Raw genomic sequence first — 18,955 nt, forward strand, 5'->3', positions numbered from 1 at the left:
ACTTGAAGAGATTAGGAATATTTTTTTATTCAGGTATAAATTCTAGTCGGAACGTATTGTTGGTCTAGTTGGTTCATGATAGTAGAAAACGGTGCCGGAGAACATGATGGACAAGAAAGGAGATGGGGACGATTGCAAGACACTTGCGATCATCCCTGTCTCCTTTCCTTATCTGACGTGTTCTCTGGCACCAGTTGCCACTGTAAATTCTACCCATGAATTATTGCATGAGATTGAGAAAAGAATGTTTTTTGGTCTACAAGATTTTGGAAAAATATGCATCTATATATTCAATGTGTTATATATTCAAAAAGGAGGAGCTAAATTGGTGCTGGGATTTGGTGCATCTGATCAGTTTTCAAAAACATAATTGGTCTCATTCTGTAAGGATATCATGCATGGTGTGCATAACCAAGTACAAACCACGTCACACAATTTTTGTGCACACAAACTAACAAACTAACTTGAGCATACAAGTATGCTCACCAAAAGGCCTTCTCAAAAGTGGCACCAAGATCAGTCATAGCATATGTAGCTATCATTTTGGAGCAGCATAATTAGCATTTCAAGTGGGTTGCAAAACACTGTTTTGGTTCTTGTTTTGGTAATAACTTCATACTCCATTATTGGTTGTTTGTGGTTGATATCAGTAGCAGCACATGTATACATGTTGCAAGGGACAAAGGGAAGTTGGTGCATACTGGATTTAGTTGCCAGGACACTTAGTCAAAACTGGCCACACCACTATGCACTTCAGTAAGCTCTGAAGCAACAATTTGAAATGCAGTCGTCACATATTTATCATTCATATGTCCATGTATGTGCATGTCCTATGTCAAATAATGAGCCAAGAAAATTCTGTAGAGAGGATTGATGCTTGGGGCCTACTTTTAGTGAGAGTATAGGTGAGCATAACATTTACCTTCTGCTTGTTTATTGAAGCATTATGGTACTGAATGTTATTGTGCGTTCAATAAGCATGTACTTAAATAAAGCTGCTATTATGTAATGAATGATTGTGAAGGGAAAGTAAAGTTTGATATTTAAATATTTCTTAGCATTTTCATGCTAATCATGGCACAATCATTACGTTTTTCTTCTTTCATCAGCATTCCGAAACTGCTCATCAGAGGAATTCACATGCCGCAATGCAAAATGCATCCGCAAGTCTTACCACTGTGATGGTGAAGATGACTGTGGCGACGGCAGTGATGAACTAGAAAAAGACTGCAAGAAGGAGGAGACAACTTGCTCAGGTGCACAGTTCCGGTGCAAGAGTGGACAGTGCATTCCATACGAACGTGTGTGCAACAAGCAGCAGGATTGCTCAGATGGCTCTGATGAGCCTGCACACTGCAATGTCGATGAATGTGCCAAGGTGGAGCTCAATCAGTGTGAGCACAAATGTGTCAACACACTGACTAGCTTCTACTGTGAGTGCAATGAAGGCTATGAGTTGCTCAAAGATGGCAAGGCTTGTGCTGATATCAACGAATGTCAAGTCAAACCTTCAGTATGCAGTCAGTACTGTGTAAACAGCCCTGGTTCCTACTTCTGCAAATGCAATCAAACCTACTATGACCGCGAATTTGATGGCCATACATGCAAGCGAAAAGATGGTAAGCTTTAACTGCTGCATTGCAGTAGCACTTGTTTCTTCTTCTTTTTCTTTTTTTTTTCAGCACTGACACCAATTTATGGTTTTTTGATCATTTCAGATGTTGTGCCTTGGCTCATCTTCAGCAACCGCTACTACCTGAGAAACACTAGTCTTGACGGCACCTTGTACAACTTGGTGAAAATGAATTTACGCAATGTTGTGGCGATTGACTTTGACATTCGAGAAGGAAGAATTTACTTTGCAGACGTTGGAAACAAGACAATCCAGAGAATTTATACAAATGGCTCTGGAGAACAAGTACTGGTACGACATGATGTTCACGGTCTGGAGGGGCTGGCTGTTGACTGGATCGGGAGGTAAAAGCAGTGTCATTTGTTGTGGGCTCAATAACATTTTAAGTGCAATGCTTGAATCAAGTTCTTTTTTCTTTTTCAGGAAAATGTACTGGCTGGATCGTACAAGCAAGCAGATGTATGTGTCAGAGTTAGATGGTACCAGCAGGAAAACTATATTGCCAAAGGGCATTTCAGACCCCAGAGCCATTGCTGTTCACCCTGGCATTGGGTACGAAACCTAGTGTTTACTTAGTTTCAAATTTTTAGATGTGTCTTTAGGATGCATTCACCGGAGACCACTTTCGAAGCAGGATCAAATTGTTTGTAGAGTATAACAATAACCTTCGAGGGCATAAACCTAAATGTCTTAATATTTTGCTAAGCTGCACTGACATTTCTGTAGTAGAATTCCAATAATCTGAGATCAGTTCATTCAACTTTTATTGAACCTTTGGAATGTCTTGAACCAATTCTATTTTTCCTTTGAGGTCAAATTAACAGAAGGTGAGTGTAAAAGTAAATAAAATGTGGTGCTGTATCTATAAAATATAAGGCTTTACTGCATGCATGCTAAAACCAAAATAAGACTAAGTCATGGTGCCTCTGTGATCATATTTAGCAATTACTTTTGTATAGTTGTACTAAGAAAAGAAAATGAAATTCAGTGCATCTGTAATCTGCATTGATTATGATGCAATGTGATATTGGGTAGTGTTTATTACTTGCATTAAATTTGAGTGAATGCAACAGCAGATATGTGCGTAAGCTGGAGGTAACATATTGTAACATTGTTATTTTGCTGTACACGCATGTTGGTAATGTTGGTTATTTTGTCTCTTCAGGTATCTGTTCTTTACTGATTGGGGCCACCATGCTTTCATTGGTCGCATCGGTTTGGATGGAACAAACTTTACTCGTATTGTGTTGTATGAAAACAAACTCGTCTGGCCAAATGCTCTCACAATTGACTACTTCAGTGACAAACTCTTCTGGGCAGATGCGCATCTCGATTACATCGAGTGAGTGGCCAGGCATCATTTCTCCTCACTGTTCTTGAGGGACATCCATTAAGCTTGCATACTGATAGAGCATCCTCCTTCTATGACAGGTTTTCTGATTTGGATGGCAAAAACCGGCACACCGTACTTCAAGGACGTACTGTTCCACATGTCTTTGCTCTGACTGTCTTCGACGACTGGCTTTTCTGGACAGATTGGAACATGAAGGGAGTATACAGGGCCCACAAGTTCACTGGGGAGAAGCTGCAAGTCTTGCGTAACACATCGCACCGTCCCTACGATATTCACGTTTACCACCCACTGCGCCAGTTGCCTTGTGAGCATCCATGCTAAACTCTCTTTTTTGGTTTGGGGTGATCAGAATTGTGTAAAACGATAATTATGTGCTGAGGGATTGAGAATGCTGGCGTAATTTTTTGGTGCAAATAATACATCAGAACCTTGCCAATAGATTCTTTGTTGACATTTTTCCTGGTTATAGCGCTATTGAAAGTGCATTTCTTATACATTAACTCTTCTATATTGCAATCTCCTTGATATGTTTCCTGGCTACTATGTGTCATTTTACCCAGTGCAGTAGCTCAGTGGTAATGGCACTTTGAGATTGAGCATGAGGTGGTCGTGGCTTCGATTACTGACTCCAGCAGTGAAGTTCCAAAGGGAGTGGAATGCTAAGTCACCCGGCCATGTATCAAGCTTAAGTAGTGTGTACAAGAAATTCAGAGGAGCAAAATTATTTTTGAGCCTTCCACTGTGGCACCTCTCATAGTGCCTGTGTTGCTTTGCAACAATTAAGACCCATCAGTCAATCATGTTTTGTTTCTGCAGTACGTTCCATGAAAAATGCATCGGACAGGTTACGCTGTTGCAGTAAAAGTTAAGTACATAAGCTGGTGCATAGATTTTGGCAGTTTAAAATAATAAATAGTAGGTTCACAATCACAGTCTAACAGGAGATACCTTTCTTTTGATTTTGTGAAGTAATGGTAATAAACTGAATAAAGGTTACCATGTGCATTGTAATCTTTAGAAAAGCTGAATTTTCTCAGTTGTGCAGTTAAGGTTGTTTAGTTTCTCATATATTTAACTGCATTTCTTTCTAGTAAGCCTAAAAGATTTCAAAGGTACACCTGTGAGCAAAAGTATATGGACCAGGTATAGTGCGATAAAACATGTTTTCTTCGCTGCCTATTTGTAAAAAGATCAAGTAAAAATTATAACTCTTAAGTAACAAAAGCTATTCCGTTACAATAATGCTGGCTCAAAAAACAACGAAATTGGTTGTTTGAGCAGCAGCTTTTTTACTCATTGGCAAGGCACTCTCTGAAACTTTATTATTGAGGTAGAAATAACTGCCTTCTTTTATATGCAGCTTTCTTCCCCTCATATACTAAGAGAAAAGAAGCAAAAAAAAGTGTTTTCCAATTTTCTATTAACATATTCTAACAATGTTTAGATGCTGTTTTCTCATGTCACAATATGGTTAGTTTTCACTTTTCTGCCCAGTCCTTTAGCCTATAAATTATCTTGTATCATAGTGAAATTTTGCATTCATGCTTAAAAATGTGCATAGGGTCTCTGTGTTTTAAACATTTTCATATGCATACTTAAAAAAAGAACACATTGTCATTGAAGAGGTCTGAAAAGAGAGCATTCAGAATTTTGAATTTCTTTTTAAAATATATTTTGAGCACATTATAATTTCTCACTTGCATTATGTGCTAATGAAAGAACAAAATAGGCTTTGCATGGTGGTTGTTAGAAAAGATTGCCATGTAAAAGAGTGTGCACTAAAAAAGCCCAATAGTTCGCAAAGAAAACTTATAAAATGTAGATTAAAGGACTAGTGACATAAAATTTTTGATTTTTCTCTTGTTTTTCTGGTTTTCTTTTTTTGCAATAATGGCAGTTTTAGAGAACTGTACATAAATCTTGCAAAAAAAATACTGGTAAGCATCAGAGACTAAATAATTTACTATAATAGGACTTGTTTCAGAGAACCAGTTGTGGTTTCGGTACCCAGGAGGTAGATATGCGTCGTCATACATTGTTTCACTCTGTTGCTGCTGTTGAGTCACATTCTGTTGAGTGCGACCAAAGGAGAGATGCACAGCGCTGTTGTTTAATAATAATTTTTTTATGGGCAATGTCATCGTACCTAGCCTTATTGCTACATGATAACAGCAAACATTGCTTTGTCGAGACATCATGATAATGTCAACGATGCCAGATACACATTTAGATACCAACTTCAGTATCAAATGACAATACTATCTTATTTTTCTCAGCCTTCTTGCTAAGTACCTTTTACACTAGAGAATCATTTTGTAGAGTCTCTAAAACTTCGAAAATATATGTCAGTACTTATTAAAAATAAATTACAGCTTTGAAACAGTGAATAAAGCTGTCACTGCCTTAAGATTGATAATTCTAGCTTTAGTTGTAGTAAAAGATGGCCTCTGAGGTCCATCCCTCTTAATGGAGTCTAATGTATTAATTTGGAATGGGTATACTATAGCAATGACTTTCGAAGAGAGACACTTGATAGTCGCTGTGGTAGCCCAGTGGCTATGGCATTGCACTGTTGAGCTCCCGGCCTGAGTGGCTACATTCTTCTGGGGGCAAAATGCAAAAACCCTGATGTACTTATATTTAGGTGTACATTAAAGAACTTCGGGTGGTAGAAATTAATCCAGTCTTCTACTATGGCATGCCTCATAGTCAGATCATGATTTTGACACTTAATGCCCCAGAATATAATTTTTAATTTTTGAGACACCTGCTTTTATGAAATTAAGGTGACCTTCAGACACCAAATTTTAATATATTTACCTAATAGATACTGCTGTTAATGAGAAGTCAGCCGAGAGCATAAAACCTTGAGGTGGAATGCAGAGCAGTCTAATTCAAGATCCTATGAAAGGAAAGATTTCCACTTAATTCTTGCATTTTTCTCTTTCTAAAGATCCCAATCCATGTGGCAAGAACAATGGTGGCTGTTCACACCTATGTCTCATTTCTCCTGGAGCCAGCAGCTTTCGCTGTGCCTGTCCGGACAACTTTGTGCTGCTGCCTGATGAAAAGACATGCATTGCCAATTGCACTGAAGGCCAGTTTCGGTGTGGTGGCTCTGATGACCGCTGCATTTCAGTCTTTTGGAAATGTGATGGAGAGAAGGACTGTCGAGATGGCTCAGATGAAGTGGGATGTCGTAAGTTTTAGATCTATGTATATATGTTTAAATCCTGAACAGTCATTGTATTGCTTTGACCTCTTATCATTATTTAGTGCCACTGCTGCTGCTGCTGCTGCTGCTGCTTCCGGTGTTATCATTTAACCATGCCAACTGTCGCCGAACTGTCCAAACGCGTGGAACAGCTAGAAAATACCTTTAAAGAGAGACTTGATAACCTGCTTGACAAGATAACAACAACTGTAGTAACCAAGCTAGATTCCCAGCCTTCCTTGATCATTAAAGGCCTAAAGGACCAGACAGAGGGACTAACAGGCAGTCTTGATTTTCTGAACAGAACTGTTGAATCCCTCAAATCAGAAAAGGATGAACTAACTGCAATGAACAAATCCCTGTTTGCGCATAACGAGTCTTTGGAAAGATGAATTGGTGATCTAGAACAATACTCGCGAAAAAACAACTTAGAAATCAAAGGCGTTCCGGTTACCCAGGGTGAAGACTGCATGACTATTCTTCAAACTATTGCCTCTAAAATAGAATGTCCTATCTCTGTTAAAGATATTGACGTCATTCATCGTGTTCCGTCCGCTTCTGAGACAAAGCACTTGCTTGTCCGATTCCACTCTCGAGCCTTGAAAACCGAGTTCATCAGCAAAGCGCGAAAGGCACGCCTTAACACTAGCGACATTGGATTCGGCAAAGCACGAGGTAAAGCTTTTTTCGTAAATGACCACCTCACTCCACAGAATAAGCAATTATTCAGCAAGGCCTTGCAACTGAAGAAAGAAAAAAAGTGGCTTTTTTTGTGGACCGATGACTGCGTCATCAAGGCGAGGCAATCTACTGACAGCAAAGTGTTTCGCATAAGGACTGACGCGGACCTTGCGATATTCAGTTAAACTGACAAATCTTTTCCTTTTTTTTTTTTTCTCGATTCCTCTTATCCTGATCTGATTGCATGTCGTACATTTCGGTTAACGATATTAAATCCTATTTTTCGGATAACTATCATTCAGCGATCCATTTTAATTCACGTAGTCTTCGAAAACATTTCTGCGATTTTCAGAGTCTATTGTCTTCTTGTCTTCATTCTTTCTCAATTATATGTGTTTCTGAAACATGGCTGAGTGATTTTGACAAAAATCTTTATGGTTTTCCATCATACAATTCAGAATATTGCAATCGCATTTCATCACAACATGGTGGCTCAGCTATGTTTATTCGGTCCGACATTAGATACAAGCGTAGGCTTGATCTTCACTTAAATATCTGTGATTGTGAGTCCGTGTGGATTGAGGTTGATCATTCTGTAATGGGCAATGATAGTCATATTGTCTTTGGTACCATCTATCGATCACCACATTCGCCAATTCCTGCTTTTTGTGAAGCCCTTGACAGTATTCTTGACCTTCTTTCAAAAGAAAAAAGGTCCGTTGTCATCTTGGGTGACATTAACATTAATTTACTTGATGCTTCCTCCTCTTATCTAACTCAGTATATCAGCTGTTTCCAAGGTTATGGTCTTGAATCTCTACTCTCCCTTCTCACCCGTTGCACTAATACTGGTTTAGGAACACTTATTGACCATGCTCTTTCGAACCTTCTTCATCCTCCCTCCGCATTCATTCTTCAAAGCAATATTACTGATCATTTCCCAGTTGCACTTTTCTTTGAGAACAGTCCTCGCACAAATAGTGTAAGCTTTGTTAAAAAGAAGTTTGATCGCGACAAATTCATAGAAATGGTATCTAATTCCGATTGGTCTTGTGTCACTTCAATGAATAATGCTGAATCAGCATACACCGCTTTCATTTCTACAATATCCAATTGCGTATCTTCATCGACAACATGTGTACAGTGCCATAAACGTTATTCTTCCCCTAGAAACCCATGGTTAACAAAAGGATTACTTAATAGCCTGCGTAAAAAAGATAACCTATATAAAAAAACAAAAAGACAGCCATTTAATGTGCATCTACTTGACCGTTACAAGCAATATTGCAACACACTTAACACACTAATGAAGAATGCCAAAAAGCGCTATTATCAAAACGAAATAAATTGTACTGGTTCAGATATTAAAAAAGCAATGGCGCTTGATCAATTCCTTTCTCAATAAAACCATTAACCCGCCTATAGCCAACATTAATCATGAAGGATCTGTTATATCTAACCCACTAGATATCGCCAATGCATTTAGTGACTACTACTCCTCTCCCATACCCGTTCCAGCCAGTACGCATGACGAACTTGATCATTGTGGTCACTCATTTTTTCTTTTTCCTGTTACCCCGGATGAGGTAAGAAGAACAATTATTAGTATAAAGTCCTCTAGCGCAGGTATCGATAATATTTCTGCTAACCACATGAAAATGATTGTTGATCATATTGCGGATGTGCTCACCTACATAATCAATCTAATTTTTGAAACCGGCGTATTTCCCCATGAGTTAAAGATGAGTAGGGTAATCCTGGTATTTAAAAAAGGTGACAGATGCTTAATTTCTAATTATAGACCGATATCAGTTCTCCCCTTTTTTAGCAAAGTAATTGAAAAAATAATACATGTTCGCCTGTCTAGCTACCTGGCGAAATTTAATCTACTTCATCCGAAACAATTTGGGTTTAGACAAGGGTATTCGAGTAACCTAGCCCTCATTTACTTCACAGAAAAATGTAAACTAGAAATTGACAATGGTAACTTCGTTGGTTCTGTTTTTCTAGATTTTACTAAAGCTTTTGATACACTAGATCATGACATTCTTTTTTCTAAACTTGCATCTTATGGCATTATTGGCAACTCTCTCAATCTTTTCCGTAGTTACTTATCTGATCGTGAGCAATTAGTATCCATCTCCGGCATTTATTCCACAAAAAAAATTATTAACATCGGCGTTCCGCAAGGCTCAATTCTAGGCCCGCTTTTATTTTTACTATATATTAATGACATTCCACAGTGCCTAACCGCATTATCAGAATGCATCTTATATGCTGACGATACGACTGTCTTATGTTCGAGTAATTCTCTAAGCAACATTTCAACAACCCTTAACGCTGAACTTACTAACGTTAGCGCATGGTGTGCTAAAAATAAGCTTTTGATAAATCCCTCGAAAAGTAAGTTCTTAATTTTCTATTCCAGGTCAATAAATAACGCGCAAGTTATGCCCCTCTTTATAAATACACATCCTATTCATCTGTCAGATCAATGTTCCTTCCTTGGTATCAAACTTGATTCCCGCTTAAAATTTAATTTGCATATTAATGAGCTACAGCGGAAAACTTCCTATGGTATTAGGGTATTACTAAAAGCTAGATGTTACTTTGACTTGACTACTTTGGTAACCTTATACTATGCATTCATTCACAGTCATCTAAATTATTGTATTGCTTCCTGGGGTCAAACATATCATTGCCACCTTTCTTCCCTCCAACATGTACAGAATCAAGCCATTCGCATTCTCACCTGGAGCAACCGACGTTCACATGTCACTGATCTGTACCGGGAACTGCACATACTGAATATTGACAATCTAACCAAATTTAATGTCTGCGCATTTGCTTACCAAACAGTTAAAGACCATAACCTTCTCAAATTTGTTTTTATCAGACACCTTACTAACTCAAATATTACGCGCTTTTCCTCCAATAACAATTTTATACTCCCTAAGGTACGAACTAACTATGGTTCACAAAGAGTAGCATTTGTTTTAATCAAACTTTGGAATTCATTGCCTTTTAACATTAAATGTGCCTTTTCTATATCATCATTCAAACATCAGCTTCGCAATCTCATGTTTAACCTATAGCTCCGTTTATTGAATATGTCTTTTAAAACACAACTTCAGTTCTGTCGTTTCTAATACTGTTTGCCTCGTTTCTTACTTCTGCTTAAGCCTCATCCCTACAGTTTTATATTTTCCATTGTATTATTCTTTTGCATCATTATGTATTTGCATTTGTATTTGCATTTTCGTATTTTTTTTCCTCGCTGCCTTTTTGCTGCCAAGTAGTATTAGCTTTTTTAACATTATAAAAGGTCCCCCTACAGTGTTTACACTATGGGACCTTTTTCTGTACTAAATATCAATATTTTTGTATCTGCACCATGTATTCAATAAACTTCAAACTTCAAACTCTTGGAAAGCTCGGTGCTTGTGAGCCAAAAAGCACGTACAGTGATGGAAAAATTACGTTGAAAATTTTCAGCCGCCTTCTCCTGCAAGAAGGGACAGTTCCAGTGCCATAACAATGCCACTTGTGTGCCAAGGATTAAGATTTGCGATGGCCATAATGACTGTGGGGACCAGAGTGATGAAAAGTTCTGTGGTGAGTGATGTCTGAATATTCCTAACCATTACAGTACTGTCTAGATTTAGTTACCACTAGTTGAACTACTAATGTTTTCTTGATTTTTTTTCCCAGGATATCCTTGTGGGGAACATAACTTCAAGTGCCAGAACACTGGTCGATGTGTTCCAGTTTCTTGGCAGTGTGACGGTGACAATGACTGTACAGATGGTTCAGATGAAGATCCTGCCATTTGTCGTAAGTGTTTTTAGTTTGCGTACTATAACTGAAGTGCTTTCAACATTGCTGTGAAATTAGTAAAACGCACATGCTATACCTTTAAAATTTTTTGCAGATCACCAAGAATGCAACACAGACACACAGTATAAGTGTAACAATGGAAAATGCATACCGAAATTGTGGTACTGTGACTTTGATGATGACTGTGGTGATAATTCAGATGAGCCAGCACACAAATGCCGTAAGCAGCTGCTTGCATGAGTTACTGTGAAAAATTTCTGCTTTTATATTAGCTAGTGTCTTAATGCTACTTCACTTTGCAGGAAACCGCAACTGTACTACTGGTTGGCAAAAATGTCCCTCCGTGAACAACTATCGGTGCATACCTACCTGGCTTTTCTGTGATGGAAAAGATGATTGCCGAGACAATTCTGATGAGACAAGCCCTGAATACTGTCCAAAATGTCACGAAACTGGCGATTTTAAATGCAGGAATAACCGCTGTATTCCTTTGCGTTGGCGGTGTGACTTTGAGGATGATTGCGGGGACAACTCTGATGAGGATAGTACAATGTGTGGTGAGCATGAGCATGATTTAGGTTACAGAAGTGCTGCTGTTTTACAATGGTCATGGTTTCCTGGTGACAATTACCTAATTTTCTGACTTTCTAGCTGAACTCTACAGAGATTGCTCAGAAAGTGAATTCCAATGTGCAAACAAGAAGTGTATTCCATCAAGATGGCGGTGTGACCACGACAATGATTGTGACGATGGAAGTGATGAGAAGGACTGCTTGAATTATGAGTGCAAGGTAATGACTATCTCAGAGACACTTTCTTGACACTCAAACAAAAACGCTGGGCTAGTTGGTTATAATTATTGCGAAACATGAGTTACAGGCACGAAATTTAGATGAGACAAAGCAAAGATATTCACAGAACAAATGCCATACTGGAATTTGTCGTGTGTATATGTACTTACCTTTGTCCCATCTAATTACGGTGCCACTAGGTCTTGCTCTTAACATTAGTTAACAGTGGTTTTGCTTTTCTTCAGGAAAATCAGTTCAAGTGCAACAGTGGACATTGCATACTCAGCAGACTTGTTTGTGATGGCAACAAGGACTGCCATGATGTCTCGGATGAACAGAACTGTCCGACACGAGTGCCTGGTGGCCTGTATTGTCAGGAGAACATGTTCCAGTGTAACAACACTGTAAGTTTCATACATAACCAACTGCCTATGGTGGTTTCTTTTATAAGGAGTATTTGGAGCGGACTACATGTCTCTTTTGTACATAACGGTAGTTTGAGCTTTCGCTAATTTTAGATAGTGTTCAACCTTGTTTTTATGCAGTCATGTTCAAAAGTCCTGAAAGGTGCTAATGCATTCCTAAACAAATGAGGACTATTAATCTGGATTTCAAATTTTGCCATTTGCGTAATTCAAACTAAATCCGATTGCTGGTAGTTAAATTACTACTACTGCTGGTTTCATCAAAGCATATAGACCATGCTTAAGTCAACCTGAAGATGCTGTGTACCAGTCATAAAGCAAATTGATTTAGGAAGTGGAATTTCACACCACCACATGGCAGCATCATCATCACCAGCTTGTTACTGCAACACTTCGAAGTTGACACTCGCAAAGCCATATTTCTGAAAGTCAACCTCGAAGTCTCGCAACTCTTGTTCTAGGGTAAACAAAACAAGAAAGTTGTCTTATTGGATTCTTAAATCATGCAGAAGCCATTGATACTTCGTTTAGTGGCATTGCAGGAATTGATTTCTAACAAATTTTTCCAGAAAATTAAGTGTGTGCATAAAATTAGAACCAAATTTGATAGACAAAAATGGACCTCATATTCAAAATAAACAAATATACTTATGCATATCTACAACCTTTCAGTACCATAACTCTAAGAAAAAAAGACTTTTTTTCTGAGACCAAACTCCCCATCAAGTTGTTAAACGAGAAGAAAGGGGGTTAACCGAGGGGCCCGATTTTTATTAGTCATATCATAAGGAGCCAACAAACACTGACACCAAGGACAACATAGGGGAAATTACTTGTGCTTAATGCTCGCACGCGAAATGCGAAGGTTGTGGGTTCGGTTCCCACCTGCGGCAAGTTGTTTATTCATCCACTTTAATTTCCATTAATTTATCTTTCTTTATTTCATTTATTAAGCACAAGTAATTTCCCCTATGTTGTCCTTGGTGTCAGTGTTTGTTGGCTTCTTATGATATGACCATCAAGTTGTTGGAAGTTCACCAGCAATTTTAAATTATATAGCTATTGGTGATTATCATAGTACATTCTAACGTCCACTGCCATAAATGACCTACTGCCAAAAAAAAGTGGTAGGGGGCCATAATCTTTGACTTGGGTGTCTCTTAGTGGCACTTGCACCTCGGCGTTGGTGTTCTTTAGGTTAACTTTAGGCAAGTGCAATTCACACAAACCGAACTCGGTGGCAACTGTTTTCCATTAATTCACTGGTTAAATATCATGCCACCTTCTTGTGCATGACGTCATTAGTGACGCCATTGCCTCCGCTTTCTACTTCCGGGTTTCCAGGAATTTTGCCAAAGTTATGTTCACGTAGCAGGTCTCTAAAGTCTATGATTCTGTGCTTTGGTGTGCGGTAATCAGTGATTTCTAATTAATTCTAATTATTCCAGACACTTCAGTACCTCAACTTGTAAGTAAACGTATGCTGTGATATCATATATCTATAATGCAGCCCATGAATATTGTACTATACTATTTTTTCCTATTTTTTCTGGTTTATCTTGAATTTCGGCCCCGGTCGTCTCAGTGATTTCTAATTAATTCTAATTATTCCAGACACTTCAGTAACTCAACTTGTAACTGAACTCATGCTCTGATATCATATCTATAATGAAACTTATGAATTTTTTTAATGGGGTTTTACGTGCCAAAACCACTTTCTGATTATGAGGCACGCCATAGTGGGGGACTCCGCAAATTTGGACCACCTGGGATTCTTTAACGTGCACCTAAACCTAAGTACACGAATGTTTTCGCATTTCGCCAACCCAAGAATTTTGTACTGTACTATTTTTCTTTTTTTTTTCTGATTTATTTTGAATTTCCACCCCGGTCATCTTGGGAGGTGAACTGGAAGTGCTGCGCAAGAAAGAAAGTGTCACTCGATACTTGTGCCACTAAAAAAGGAAAAAAAAAAAACAAGGGCTTCCTGATTCTTGCTGCATTGTTTAACAATTCAGTTCAACATAATTTTATTTTTATTTTCCAACTAATGTTGGTGTACATATGTCAGTGGCCTCCTTGGCAAGGCAGTAGCATCAGAGCTTGACAGGGCCCAGGGCCAAGGAGCCACTGGCACGTGACAGAGCACAAAAAATAACAAAATAATATGGAAAAGATAGAAAATACAGGGAACATTTTGGAGAAAGTGTATGTAGAAGCTGAGTAAACACTTCTGCTCAGAAAATAATGTGAACATATTTGTTAGTAAGCCTAAAATTAGGGGTGTACGAATATAAAAATTTTTGAATACAGATACTTAGCATTGAATATTGAATCGAATATTGGATAATGATATGCACATGCATTTATTAGCAAGTTGGTTCATTTTAACATGTTGGAACATTGCAGTTACATTGTCTTCGGTAAAAAAATTAAACTAGTAAGCTGTTATACTAGAAGATTGTGTATTTGGCTCATGTTAGCTTTGGAAAATTGAGTAATTTCTGCTAGTTGTCTGTTCTCACCAACCTGTGCCTTATAAGGCCGCATCAACTTCCCGTAAACTCGGAGCCTAGATATCACTAAGATATCATTAACTTGCATTTGTTCCCTCACCCAATCTGCTCTTTTCTTATCCCTTAACGTTACACCTAACATTCTTCTTTCCATAGTTCGTTGCGTCGTCCTCAATTTAAGTAGAACACTTTTCGTAAGCCTCCAGGTTTCTGCCCCGTACGCGAGAACTGGTAAGACACAGCTGTTATACACTTTTCTCTTGAGGGATAAGGGCAACCTGCTGTTCATGATCTGAGAATGCCTGCCAAACGCACCCCAGCTCATTCTTATTCTTCTGATTATTTCAGTCTCATGATCCGGATCCGCGGTCACTACCTGTCCTAAGTAGATGTATTCCCTTATCACTTCCAGTGCCTCACTACCTATTGTAAACTGCTGTTCTCTTCCGAGACTGTTAAACATTACTTTAGTTTTCTGCAGATTAATTTTAAGACCCACCCTTCGGCTTTGCCTCTCCAGGTCAGTGAGCATATGTTGCAGTTGGTCCCCTGAGTTACTAAGCAAGGCAATATCATCAGCGAATCGCAAGTTACTAAGGTATACTCCATTAACTCTTATCCCCAATTCTTCCCAATCCAGGTCTCTGAATACTTCCTGTAAACACTCTGTGAATAGCATTGGAGAGATCGTATCTCCCTGCCTGACGCCTTTCTTTACTGGGATTTTGTTGCTTCCTTTATGGAGGACTATGGTGGTTGTGGAGCAGCTATAGATATCTTTCAGTATTTTTACATACGGCTCATCTACACCCTGATTCCGCAATGCCTCCATGACTGTTGAGGTTTCGACTGAATCAAAGGCTTTCTCGTAATCAGTGAAAGCTATATATAAGGGTTGGTTATATTCCGCACATTTTTCTATCACCTGATTGATAGTGTGAATATGTTCTATTGTTGAGTAGCCTTTACGGAATCCTGCCTGGTCCTTTGGTTGACGGAAGTCTAAGGTGTTCCTGATTCTATTTGCAATTACCTTAGTAAATACTTTGTAGGCAACGGACAGTATGCTGATCGGATTTACCTATCGCCAATTCCACGTCTTCATAGAAGCTTTCGACTTCCTGGTTCATGACTGGATGTAGGGGCGTAGACCTGTAAGACCTTCAATTTGTACCTCTTATTAAGTTTCACAACAAGACCTCCCACCCTCTCGTTAATGCTATAGAATTCCTGTATGTTACCAGCTATATCCTTATTAATCATTATTCCGACTCCTAGTTCTCGTCTCTCCATTAAGCCCCGGTAGCACTAGATGTGCCCGCTTTTTAGCACTGTATATGCTTCTTTTGTCCTCCTAACTTCACTGAGCCCTATAATATCCCATTTACTGCCCTCTAATTCCTCCAATAGCAGTGCTAGACTCGCCTCACTAGATAACATTCTAGCGTTAAACGTTGCCAGGTTCAGATTCCAATGGCGGCCTGTCTGGAACCAGGGATTCTGAGCACCCTCTGCTGCGTTGCACGTCTGACCGCCGCCTTGGTCGGTTGCTTCGCAGCTACTGGGGACTGAGGGCAGAGGTTTGATTGTTGTATTCATATAGGAGGTTGTGGCCAGTACTGCACCAGAGTGGCCAATCCTGCTCTGGTGAGGGAGTGCGTTACCGGTTCTGGTCACTGGGATCAGGCCGCACTCCAGGCCTTTTTGTGCAATTTTATGAACACTCGTATTTTTTTCTTAATCCGGTGAAAAATTACGGGGCACCGGGATTCGAACCATGGTCCTCTTGCACGCGAGGCGGATGCTCTACCTCTACGCCACCGCTGCACTATATTGCCACCGCTGCACTATTTTTATACACCTGTGTTAATTCGTGTTGTAGGTTTTTTATATACATCCGTGTTTTCATTTCACGATATATTGAGGCAAAGGATTTGAGACCGAAATCACCACACTGACTGGCAGTGGGCCAGTGCTGTCAGCGCCTTCGCAGAGAGACAGGCAGTATGGGAATGCTAGCATGATCAGCGGCATTGGAGCCAACTGTGGAAGAAGACGACGATGACGACAAATGCGTGAGCAGTGGCACAAGCCATTGCCGATGATGGTAGTCGTTGCTTTCACAGATTTGTTGACGGACACAAAAATGTACCGATCCTTAGCCATAAACAGCTTTGCTGTAAAAAATTCAGCAGCATGTTACACTCCTGTAACACGGGAAGGTGAAAGCCTGCTGCACACGTGGTAACGCATTAAGTTATATGATCAGAGGGATCAGACTTCTAGCTTGCAAGGCATAATGAGCCACAGTGTGAAGTAAACATGTGGCGCTGTAGGTTAACCTCCTCAACGACACATGTGAGCACCTAATGCTCCACCTAAAGGTTCTTTCTTTCTTTTGTTGTCTCTTTCTTTCCATTTTCCTTTATTTATTTGTTCTTTTTTTCTTTGTTCCTTCATTCCTTGCTTCTTTCTTTCGTTCTTCCTTTCCTTCGTTTCTTCATACATATTCAGCCATTGCATCTTTGCTTGCTTAGGGGGGTATGAGCCATTCCTGATGTTGATATTTTTTCATCACTGGACTAGACGTCACTTTTTTTGGTATGAGCCATTGCAATGAGTCACTTAAGGCTTTTGCCTTAAAAAATGGAGCTGGGCAGGCCATGTCATGTGATCAGTAGTCTGCTAGGGTTACAGAATGAGTGCCAAGGGAATGGAAGCATTGTCAGTGATGGCAAAGAAGTAGATGGTGTAAGTTTAACAAATTTAGGAAATTGTAATCTGCTAGTGCAAGACAGGCTAATTAGAGATACAGGGAGAGGCCTTTGTCATGGAGTGGACATAAAAATATAATAATGATGAAAGGCAGTATGCTTGTAAGGTTCTACTGTCGCAATCGTGTGCTCTTTGTATAATTCCTTTGTAGAATGTAGGTATTGAACATTGCGAACACAATGACGTTTTTATTTTTCACGAGTGAATAATGTCTTAATGTTTGATTTTACAGTTGTTTAGACCAGTGCCCAGTAGTTCAGATAGGATCTGAAAATTATTATTTAATCTTTCCTGAAACGCCCAGTAATATACACTCTTGTGTTATTAATAAATACATTCTGTTGCTCACAGGAGGCACCAACATGCTGAATTGTTCCTTTTACAGGTGTGCATCAGGCCTGATTTCATGTGCGATGGTGATGACGACTGTGGCGACTTCTCAGATGAGGCTGATTCAATATGTAGTACGTTTTTCTTTTATTTCACTGTAATTGCTTTTCATGATTTCTGTGCACGCATTGATTTATGACACATTGCATGTTAAGCTTGCTTGTCTTCTAGTTGCTTATTTTAGCATTTCTTGTTTGTTTTTTTTACATCTGCCTGCAGCGAATGCATTTTCCTTATTCTGAAATCTATTGTCCCCATGTTCCCATGTCCCCAATATTTCTCTGTAGAGTCCTTTTTGGAGCTTAAGTGTCATACCATATTGTTATATATAAGTTTGTCATAAACTCAACACATTGTGCAACACTAATCATTTCTTGTTTACTTTTTTTAGTATGACATAGGTGCTCTGTGCTTATTTGATGTCTGCTTTCTCACTTATGCAATGCTCTACCGGTGACCTCTAAGGGCAAATGAAGAGTGACAATGATTATCAGTAACGTTTTTTTTACTGTGTCGCCACAATGTTTTCACAGAAAACATTACAATTCTTTTCTTTTTATTGTTTGACTTCATCATGCAGAAGACCACAAATGTGATGTTACACGCAAGTTCCAGTGCCAGAACAACAAGTGCATCCCATTATGGCAGCTGTGCAATGGCAACGATGACTGTGGAGATGGCAGTGATGAGAACAATCACCAGTTGTGTGGCAAACTAACACCACTTCCTTGCCTTGCTACGGAGTTTAAGTGCACTAATGGGAAGTGCATTCCCAGAGTTGAGGTCTGCAACCGTAAGGATGACTGTGGTGACTTGTCAGATGAACGGGGCTGCCGTAAGTAATTTTTCAGATGTGTTTAACAAGAGACCAAGGTTAAATGTACAGTTCATAAAGCAAGAATTAGCTTTAAAGATATCACATAATTACGAAATTAATACGGAGTGCGTCGTTTGCTATAACCATGTCTGAACTTGCTATGCTGGATAACACTCAATAGGGGTTTATCAGAAGTACTATGACGTAAAATGTATTCTCTGTGTTTGATATTGTATGTTAAATGTTCTACCATTTTCCAAAATGTGGCAGTTATTGTGCTTAAAATCATGGTCTAAGCAAGAGTGCATGTGTACTGAAAATAACAATGACAAGCACAAACTATGACACAAACCACAACTCAAGAGTTCCATCTACAGATTGTCTGCCTCAAATTTCAGAGGGGAATTAATTAAACCAAAAATAGTGAAATCTCATCCTCTGTGCACATGACAAAATTTTACTACATGCTGTACCCATAATAAGGAAAGCAAAATTCGATAAGTTGCAATTTTGTAACCATTA

The 18,955-nt window shown here is 39.1% G+C and overlaps 1 protein-coding gene across 5 annotated transcripts in view; it reads left to right on the top strand.

Annotated features, from left to right (window-relative positions):
- Positions 1 to 18,955, top strand: part of mgl (low-density lipoprotein receptor-related protein megalin) — a 258,781-nt gene that overhangs the window by 228,695 nt on the left and 11,131 nt on the right. For all 5 annotated transcript variants that reach the window (XM_075677360.1, XM_075677363.1, XM_075677361.1 and 2 more), the window contains 14 exons: positions 1,110 to 1,619; positions 1,719 to 1,977; positions 2,057 to 2,185; positions 2,799 to 2,975; positions 3,065 to 3,291; positions 5,941 to 6,186; positions 10,378 to 10,497; positions 10,594 to 10,716; positions 10,814 to 10,939; positions 11,022 to 11,276; positions 11,371 to 11,510; positions 11,756 to 11,914; positions 17,612 to 17,690; positions 18,197 to 18,451. In XM_075677360.1, the coding sequence (XP_075533475.1) occupies positions 1,110 to 1,619; positions 1,719 to 1,977; positions 2,057 to 2,185; positions 2,799 to 2,975; positions 3,065 to 3,291; positions 5,941 to 6,186; positions 10,378 to 10,497; positions 10,594 to 10,716; positions 10,814 to 10,939; positions 11,022 to 11,276; positions 11,371 to 11,510; positions 11,756 to 11,914; positions 17,612 to 17,690; positions 18,197 to 18,451 (2,805 nt within the window). The remainder of the gene's footprint in view (positions 1 to 1,109; positions 1,620 to 1,718; positions 1,978 to 2,056; positions 2,186 to 2,798; positions 2,976 to 3,064; positions 3,292 to 5,940; positions 6,187 to 10,377; positions 10,498 to 10,593; positions 10,717 to 10,813; positions 10,940 to 11,021; positions 11,277 to 11,370; positions 11,511 to 11,755; positions 11,915 to 17,611; positions 17,691 to 18,196; positions 18,452 to 18,955) is intronic.

This window comes from Dermacentor variabilis, unplaced genomic scaffold (assembly GCF_050947875.1).
Source record: "Dermacentor variabilis isolate Ectoservices unplaced genomic scaffold, ASM5094787v1 scaffold_12, whole genome shotgun sequence".
Taxonomy (NCBI): Eukaryota; Metazoa; Arthropoda; class Arachnida; order Ixodida; family Ixodidae; genus Dermacentor; species Dermacentor variabilis.